General features: G+C 63.3%; 1 protein-coding gene across 11 annotated transcripts in view; it reads left to right on the top strand.

Annotated features, from left to right (window-relative positions):
- The first annotated feature begins 287 nt into the window (after positions 1-287).
- Positions 288-9,000, top strand: part of TCF3 (transcription factor 3) — a 35,964-nt gene continuing 27,251 nt past the window's right edge. For 8 of the 11 annotated variants that reach the window (XM_057539925.1, XM_057539920.1, XM_057539922.1 and 5 more), the window contains exons 1-3: positions 289-598; positions 2,530-2,667; positions 5,872-5,944. In XM_057539925.1, the coding sequence (XP_057395908.1) occupies positions 2,596-2,667; positions 5,872-5,944 (145 nt within the window). In that variant the 5' untranslated portion in view covers positions 289-598; positions 2,530-2,595. Of the gene's footprint in view, positions 599-2,529; positions 2,668-5,871; positions 5,945-9,000 lie in introns of all 11 variants that reach the window. The other 3 variants (XM_057539926.1, XM_057539928.1, XM_057539927.1) reach the window with 1 other exon arrangement.

Here is a 9,000-nt window from a genome sequence, read left to right as displayed (position 1 = left end):
CGGTCGCTCTGCCTTATCTTTCCATCTCACGGTCCTACCGCTTGCGTCAGGCTGTGCACTGAGACCACGTGCGCCTCCGCGCTGGAAGATAGTCCCTGCCCTCGACCCCCGCCGTTGGCCGACGGACCCCCGGCGCGCCCGCTCCAGGCTCCGGACTCCGCGGGACCTCAGCCGCGTTCAGCGGAAGCGTGGGGGCGGGCGGCGGCGGCCAGGCGAGCGGGCAGCGGCGGAAGGATCCGCGGACGGCGGCGGGGCGGGGCGCGCGCGGGGCGGGGCCTGGCAGGGGCGGGAGGCGGGGCGCGGCGCGGGGTTGGGGGCGGAACATGTCTCCCGCCGCAGGAAGATGAGGCAGCGGCGGCGGCCGCGGGCGTAGCGGGCCTGACCGAGCCCAACGACGCGGCCGGCGGGCACCGCGGGCTCCTCGTACGCCGCCTCCGCCAGCGCCCCGGCCGCGTAGGGCCCGCGGGGCGGACACGCGGGGAGCCGGGCCACGCGCCGCCGCCCACGCGCGCCCTTCGGGGCCGCGACGCCCCTTTGTCCGGGGGGGCCGTTCATGCCGCCGCCCCCCGCGCGCTGCGGGCCGGGCCACGCCGAGCAGGTGAGCGCGCCGGGACCCTCGGCCGCTTGGTGCCCGGCGGGTCGGGCCTCCCCGCGCGGCGCCAGGACGTGGGGACCGGGGGACGTGGGGCGGGGGCGGGCCGGGCGGGGGGCGGCGCGGCCGGAGTCATTGTTCTCCAACTTTGCGCGCCGGAGGGGGCCGGCGACGTGGAGGGCGCGCTCGGGCCCGCGCGCCCCCGCCGGCCGGCACTTCGGGAAAGTTTGCGGAGCCGGGCGGGGGCGCGGGGGGCGCCGCGGGGCCGCCCAACTTCGCGGCGGGGCGGCGGCGCGGAGGCCGCGAGCGCCCCTTCGCACGGGGGCCCGGCCGGCGGCGGAGTTTGGAGGGGAGCGAGTCAGGGAAAGGGAGCGTCCTTTTGTCTGCGGGGAAGGTGCGCCGCGCGCCTGCGGGCTCGGGCCGGGGGCCGGGCCGGGGGCCACATCTGTTCCGCGCTCCGCGGGCACGGGCGGCGGCTTCGGGGCGAGCAGCGCGGTGGTGGCGGCTGCGCCCCGAGCTTCAAAGGGTTCCCGGGCCGCGCCACCCGCACCGGCTGCGGGGGGTGGGGTGGGGATTGGTTTCCCGGCCCTCCTCCCACCCCTCCCCCCCACCCCCAGAGGAAGACGTTCCTGCTTCTCTGCTTCCAGAGTGGCTTCACGTTATCTTCCGAGTCCCCTTCGAGCCCCCAAAAGTTCTCGTGACACCCCAGAAGTGTTTCAGCTCTCCTAGAGAAGCGTGTTTAGCCCCCCCAGCTCTGCCTTAAAATCGGTTTCAGCCACCCCACAAAAAAGTGCGGTTTCATACTCTTCAAAAAAAGTCAGTTTCACACGCTTTCCAAAAAAGAAAAAGCTTCGTGGGGGAGGGGGTGCGCTGGGGCATCCGTTTCACACCCGTCTCCAGTTGGCAAACAAAGCGGGGGTTTCTCCGCTTCTGAGGTCGGGTCTCCCTCGATCTCGGAACCCCCTTCCCCTCGCGGCCCCCGCCCGCACCTGGGGCCCGGGGAAGATAAGCTGGAGGGGCTTCACTGTTTGACCGTGGGACGGAGATCTTGCTCTCCTCTCTTTTCCGGATGGGGCCCGGCAGGTGGATCCCCCCCATTCTAGAATGGAGCTCCTAGGGACCATGCGGGGTGGGCGGGAACCCTGGTCTTGGGACCCCCTCCCCCCAGGGCAAGGGATGTTTTCAAAGTTGCTTAAGAATAATTCCCGGATACATCGTGACAATAAAACAATCTAGGGTGGTTTTTTTTTTTTTTCCCCCAGAATTTTGTTGTTTTTTATGGGGGGGAGGAGGTTAAGTGTAGTGGGAAGCTTTGCGGGTAGGTCCCTGCGCGGGGCATCCCCCCTATTTAGTTGTGGAGCAGGAAGGGGGTTCTGCCGTCTTGTGGATTTCTTTTGCTTTGAATTTGGGGGTGACCGGGCCTTCAACGTGCTCTGACAGCTGCTGGGGGGGGGGGTGGTCACTAAATTTCCCTTGGGGCGGGGCCGGGTCGCCCCTCCCCCTTCCCGGGGGTGGGGCCAGTGGAAAGCCTGCGGGTGGGTGGAAATGGGAGAGGTGTCGGGGAGAGGGGCGGGTTCTGGCCAAGCTGGGAAGGGACCACTCCACCCCGCATCCAGTTTAAAATTTGCAACTTGATTCCTTGGTGGTCGCAGAGGGAGTTCAGGGAATGTACTCTGCGCTCTCCCCCCCCCCATTGTTCAAACTCCCTGAAGGCTCTGGGGAGGGGTCTCTAAGGGCCCCAGTCCCTGAATTCTGGCTGCCCCACCCCCATGCCTCAGGGTCTGGAAGGGACGCAGCCTGGGAAGACCCAGACCCAGAGCAGTTAGAGGGGCTCTTAAACAGCTCTCCCCCATCTGCTCACCTCGGCCATTGTCACTCATACCTCTTCTCTTCTCCACTCCTCACCTCTTCTTGCACCCGCTGCGGGCACCCTGCAGGGCTGTCTCTAGGCCTGAGGAGCCCACCCCGGCCCCTGGCCCCTTGCCCCCTGTTGCTTCTGGAGAATGAACCAGCCACAGAGGATGGCGCCCGTGGGCACGGACAAGGAGCTCAGTGATCTCCTGGACTTCAGCATGGTGAGCGGCCCTCCCTGTCCCCCCGTCGTGTCCCCCCCCCCACATGCCTAGCTGTCCACACTCCTGTGCCCCCCGGACGGTGGGAAAGAAGCTTGTGCCAAAAACACTCCCAGCATCTGGACCTCAAGCTCCTATGGGTTAAAGAGCCCCAGGTGGGGCTGGGGGAATTGGGGTGCCCTCGGATGGATGGGTTGACGCCCCCGTGGCAGGGTGCAGCTTTGGGGCCCTTGTCGGCTTCCAGAGGCACCCATCGTCACCCAACTGTTTGCCCAGGCACAGAGTGGGTCCAACATACCACTTTGCAGATGGGGAAACTGAGGTCCAGAGCGAGGGAGGGACTGCCCAGGGCCTTCAGCTTTTCCTTGGGGAGGCTTGGCCCTGAGGCCCCAGCTTGGCTCTGGGCATGCAGTGATCTTGCCTTGGGACCTGTAAAACTGTGTGATCGGGGTTATTCATGCCATCGTGGGTGCAGAAGATGGGGGGGTGCCCAAAGCCTAGGTGCCTCCTGTGGGGACCTTCCGTGAATGAGGAGAGGCCACAGGCAGTGGACGTGTGATTCCTCAGTTGTTTACTGACACGAGAGCCAGTGCCGTGGGTCTGCGGGGTGGGGGGGCAGGGGGATGTCCTCACACTTCCCAGGTGGTGTGCTCTACCCGACACAGCCCGTTCCCCGGCCAGGCTGATGGAGGTTCAGAGAGGGTACTGCCTTCCAGAGGTCACACAGCTCAGACGGGCCCAGGGAGGCTGGGAGCTGGACCATCCCTTGGAGGACTGGGGGCCTTGGTTTGCCTGTCTGTGCAATGGGCCACCTGTGTCGGGAGAGGCGGGGTGGTCTGTGTTTCCTCACAAACCCAGGAGCTGTGTGTGGACTTCCTAAATCCTGCCCCCACCCCTCCCCCAGCGAGCATTATTTTGGTTTGAAATGGGTTCAGGGAGGATGCTTTCGGTCTGAATTTAATCCTCTGCCAGTATGAGGCCCAGGCCACTGAGGTCTGTCGAAACAAAAGTCCCCAAACTGAAACGGCATCAGCCGCCCTGCGGAAAAACACAGCCCACGGGATGGAGCGGCCGCGGCTCCGGAAGGGCCATGCCGGTATTTTTAAGCCCCGTTTTATTTTTGCGTCCCAGCTGAGGAATCAGGGGTGCTGCTCAGTTGTTTTTTTGTTAAACTGACAAGTCACAGACCACTGGGCCGGAACAGACCGGCTTGGGGGTCAGAGGAGGGGGTGGCACAGGTTCTGATGTCGCCCCCGCCCCCCCCCACAGCCTCAACCAGTTGCCCACCACCCCCTGCTGTCCGGGGGGTCCAGACTCCCCCGCCCCCCAGCTCAGACCCATTTCACAGATGCGGAAAGCGAAGCTGAGCGTGCGAGGTGCCCAGTGTGTGTCCTCTGGGAAAACCCAGAACTGGAGTTTTGTTCGACCTCCTTGTTCCCATGAGGAGAGAGGCCTCGAGGCAGCCCCCCATCGCAGGAGGCTCACACCCTTTCCTTCCCACCTGCCCCAGAGACACTGAGTTAATTTGTTTTTTTTGAAACAAATTTTCGACTGAAAAGATTTTGAAAGGAAAGCGCTTCCTTTGGGCAGGTCTGTGTAAAGTAAACGAGGCAACTGTCAGTTAAATACCAGGAAAAATGGCTCCTCCTAGCTGTTAAAATCGCATCTCTGCCCCAGCCCTGAGCTTTGCCTGTTAGGCTGGAGGCTCTGAGGGTGTGTGGGCCTGAGGTGGTCCCTGGGCCTGACGACGGCCTTGAAGGGTGAGGGGCTGGGGAGGGTGCTGTGAGCTTGCCTGGTGGCCTGACCGTGCTCCTCTGAGCTCTGCGCGTGCAGAGGCCCCTACGTGCCCAGGATGCCCACGTGCATTTGGGTTTCACAACAGCCCACACGGTATGAGCTCTGTGTCTGTTTCACAGAAGGGAATGCTGAGGCTCCGAGGGGGTGCGGGGGCCTGGCTGGGCTGATCACAGATCTTCAGTGCCCGCAGGACAGAGCCCAGTGCCCCCCCCGCCCCCCCCACCCTGTGGCAAGTGCCACGTCAGCGGCCTCTGGCACCCTGGAGGGCGAAACAGAAACAGAATTGAGCACCACCCCCCTCCCGCTCCTCAGGCTCCTGATCCCCAGGCCTGCCCCTCCCCCAGCGCAAGCCTCAGTGTCCCCAGCAGGAAAGCAGCCCGCCTTGAGGCCAAGGCCCTGGGTGCAGTGAGCACAGCCCCGCCCCCGGAGGGGACAACAGACCCCGTGAGAACCCGAGTCCAGCCTGGGTGCACACCTGCCCCAAGTCTGCACTCGCCCTGCCAGCTCATTCTGTGGCCTCAGTTTCCCCTTCTGGAGAACAGGGTGTGGGGGCAGGACCCCCTTTCCTGGGTCGCTCCCAGGGCTTGTGATGCTGCCCCGAGTCACGCCCACAGAATGCACACCCTCATGTCCTGCTTGTCAGCCTTCAGCCGCTCCCCCCAGAGCCTTAATGCTGATTGCGGCCACTCTGAATTGCTTGGTCCCCAAAAGAACCTCTGAAACTCAGACCGTTGGGGCAGGGCAGGGCCATGGTTTCTTGTGCTGCACGAGGGTTTGTTGATGTTGGGTTTTCCCAGTTAATGCTGCTAAGCTGTTTAATCTTGAGAGATTTAACACTGTGGGTTTGGGTGAGTGAGTGGGGGGGGGCGTGGTGATGCACCCACACTCGGTGCCCGCCCACCCGGGAGAACTGCCCCGTCGTTGACCGGGAAGGGTGCAGCTCTGAGCACGGAGCCCGGCTCGTGGGGGCCCCCCTGCTCCCCATCCCGGTGGCGGGGCCTGGCTGTCTTCCCTGCACTCCCACCGCTCGGGGTCAGGGGCCCATGGGGAGGTGGATGCCGGTCTCCTAGGGTGAAGGTCGGGGTCCGCGCCTGGGACACCGGTGGGACACGCCATCCATCTGGGAGTGTAAATGATCTCATTTATTTAAAGCTGAAACTTGAAGAAAACTTCGTATCACTTCTAAGTGGATACATTGTATCAAGTGCCTTCGTGTTATTTCATCCCCAGCAAAACAAATACAGAGGTAAACGGGAGATTTCCCTGCCCCCGGCTGTGCTCCCAAGGGGCACTGGGGAGCCTCTTACCGCCAGGGCCCTCAGGGCGCCTCGGGCCTCCCGGGGGACAGGACCCCGGCAGAGCTGTGGCCTTGGGCTGTGCCCCCCACTCAACCCCTCTTTCTCCCCGCAGATGTTCCCCCTGCCAGTGGCCAATGGGAAGAGCCGGCCCACTTCCCTGGCCGGGGCCCAGTTCGGAAGCTCAGGTAGGACCCCGCTGGCTGCCTGGGGGCTTCTTGTTTGCTTGAGGAGATCATTGCGTGCGTAGGGTGGGCCCATGGAGGGTGGGGGGGGGGCGACTGCGGGGTGGGGCTGGCGGCCGGGCGCAGCCTCGTGGACTAGGCACTGAGGGGAGAGGTGTTTGGGGGCAGCGCTCAGGCCCGCCAGGTGGAGTGGGGCTGAGGGGCCCGGGGCGGAGGTCCAGGCGCCATGTGGGCGTGCGGTGGGGGGATGGTGAGCCTAAGGGAACCCCAGGAAGCAGCTGCTGTTGTGGTGGTGTGACTTGCCTTGGGGCTAAGGGAGGGAGCCCCGTGGTCAGCATGGTGTCACCGTCCACCCTGGCCCCTTGTCCGGGTGTGGGGGACTCTGTGTGACTCACGAGGGCCGGGGTGAGCTGGGCACTTGAGCCTCCAGGGTCTCCTTGGCCCCAGTGGGGTTCTGGGTCTCCAGTCCATCCCCAGGGAGGGAACCTGAGGCCCAGGAGGGGAGTTATGTGGAACCCCAGCTTTCTCCAAATCCTGCTCAGCTCCTGGCTGTTTTCATTCAAGTATGTATTAGGTGCTTATCGTTGACAAGACCCGGCACTAGCGTGATTACCTGGCCTGGTTTGTTCGAGGTCTGGGGGGGTTTCCTGGGATCTGGGACTTTGAACGTTCCAACTGGGGTCATCCCAGGCACACCTGGATGAGCTGGGCACCCTGCCTGGTACTGAGTGCAGAGGACATGGCCCAGGGAGGACAGATGGCATGGCCTCAAGGAGCATAGAGCAGGGGTCAGGCTGCAGAGTGGTGGGGAGGGCAGTAGGAGCTGTCTCCACGGAGATGTTTGGATGTTTGAGCAGAGGCCTGGGGGCGCAAAGGCCCTGGGGCAGCACCATACCTGGCGAGTTGGAGGAACAGTGAGGAGGCCTGTGTGGATGGAGCAGAGTGAGGGAGGGGGAGGGGTGGGGGGGAGGGGGAGGGGGGGAGGGCAGGCCATGCAGGGCCTTGTGGACTCGGGCTTTTGAGAGGAGCCATGTGCATGGGGGGGAGCCCACTCTGGCTGTCGGGAGGGTATGGGGGACCCCTCGGGAAGGCCAGAGGTCTGCACGGAGTTCAGTGTCTTTCTGGGGTCTTGGGATGGGGGCCGTGTCCCCCCACGTCTCTGGGGTCCAAGACGGAAGGGTCTGTCTGCTCCAGATTCCATCAGGGTGTCCGGTGGGCTCTGTCTGGAGGAGGAGGGGGTTTCAAGGGTGGTTTGTACTCCCCCCACCCCCCCTGCAAAAGGAGGGACATCATGCTGGTGACCCCACTGCCCCACGCAGGCCTTCCTCTCTGCCTGAGGAAGTGGCCTCAGGGCTGGCCGGAGTCCTCCCTGAAGTGTGGAAATCCCCACAGGCCACCCTGCCTCCCCATTCCCAAAACAGCCCTGGGGAGCAGGGGGTGCTGCTGTTCCTCTGCCTCAGGCAGAGGGTCAGGCCCCAGCAGGCTTCCTGGAGGTGGTGGCACAGTCCCTTCCTCATCTTCCCCCAGGTTCTCCCCTGCTCTCTTTTGTTGCTCAGTGTCCACTTGGGGCCAGTAGCCCCCAAGGAAGGGACCCCTCCAGGACGCCCCATGCCTGGCCCGGCCTGAGTGGGACCCCTGTGAATTTTGCAGGTTGATTTTGTGTGGTTTCTGCAGCCGTAGCCCGCTCAAGCGCCCTGCCCTGGCTACTTCAGGTGGGGAGGGTCCGGCCTTGTCCCGCTGCACGTCGGGCTGAGTTTTCTTCTTCCCCACGAGGGTCGTGGTGTGGTTGGTCCAGCCCAGGAGGTCTCCAGTTCTGGACACACAGCTGGAGACCCCTTTCCCCAATTCATTTGAGCAGTTAGTGCTGTCTGGGGCGGGGGAGGGGGCATCGGACCGGGAGCCCTAAGACCTGAGCTTAGGGGTCCCCTCCTTGCTTCCACTTCAGGCACAAGGCAGGCTGTGTCACCTGACACAGGTGGTGTGACTGCAAGACTCAGTTTCCTCGTTTGTAAAATGGGAGTCTCCCCATCGGCAGAGGGTTCAGCGAGTCCTTGGGCGTGAAAGTGCCTTATAAACTGAGGCGCGGGGCCCGTCTCGGTGTCTGCCTTGAGGGGGTGCAGGGGGGTCGCAGCTCCAGAGCCGGGAGCCACAGGAACTGAGACTGGTCCCTTTGGGGGGGCTCTCCCAGCTCTGAGCTCATTTACCTACTCCCTCTCTGGTGGAGCTGGAGACTCCAGGAGAAGGTGGGGGGGGTGGAAGGGTTGGTGGCCCAACAGCGGGATCGGGCTTGGGGAAGTCACCCCCTTTCTGAGCCTCAGCTTTTTTCGTCCGTAAGATGGGTCACTGCCCTCCAGACGGGCAGTGTCGCTTTAAGGGGACAGGAGTTTCTGAATGCTAGTAGGTCATGCCAGCCACATTCTCCCCTTCACTCTCCTTGCATGTCTTGGCCTCGTGTCTCTCTACTTAGAATTCCTTTGAGTCAACTTGCTTCTTTTAGATTCACTTCGAAAGGGCACTTCATGTTAGAAGAGGAGCAGCCCAAGCCAGCGGGGACGGGTCTCTGAGGAGGGGTCTCCGAAGGTCTCGGGAAGAGGAGCTGAGCGTGTGGGGTGTGCGGGCTGCTTGTGCCGTCTCTGTTTAAAGATTCTTGTCAGGGAGGCGCCGAGGCCAGAGACTTTCTCCTCGTCATCTAGAGCAGAAGACTGCAGAACGGGGATAATTTTTCCACTCCCTCCCTTTTGGGAAGCCCCAAGGCACAGATCTCTCAGTGGCAGCACGTCCTCTGCCACAACCTACAGGGTCCGAGGCCCCATGAGATATGGGGAAACACCTGCTGACACTGGAGGAGACATCTTCCCTGTTTTCCTGTCTCGCAGCTTTCCTGGTCTGTGTGACTCTAAAGGTAACGTGCCCTTGGGTACAAACCTAACAGGTAGGCAAGGCGGCATCTACCCTGGCTCAGCACAGGTGTGCGGTTACAGCCTCAGAGTAGGTTCCCGGCTAGAACTGCCAGCTGTGGACGTGCGTCCACGGTAAGAATGTCCCTCTGGCATCCCAGT

This window comes from Balaenoptera acutorostrata, chromosome 2, assembly GCF_949987535.1.
Source record: "Balaenoptera acutorostrata chromosome 2, mBalAcu1.1, whole genome shotgun sequence".
Classification (NCBI taxonomy): Eukaryota; Metazoa; Chordata; class Mammalia; order Artiodactyla; family Balaenopteridae; genus Balaenoptera; species Balaenoptera acutorostrata.
The sequence above is the reverse complement of the archived record's forward strand: the minus strand, read 5'-3'. Positions and strand labels throughout refer to the sequence as shown.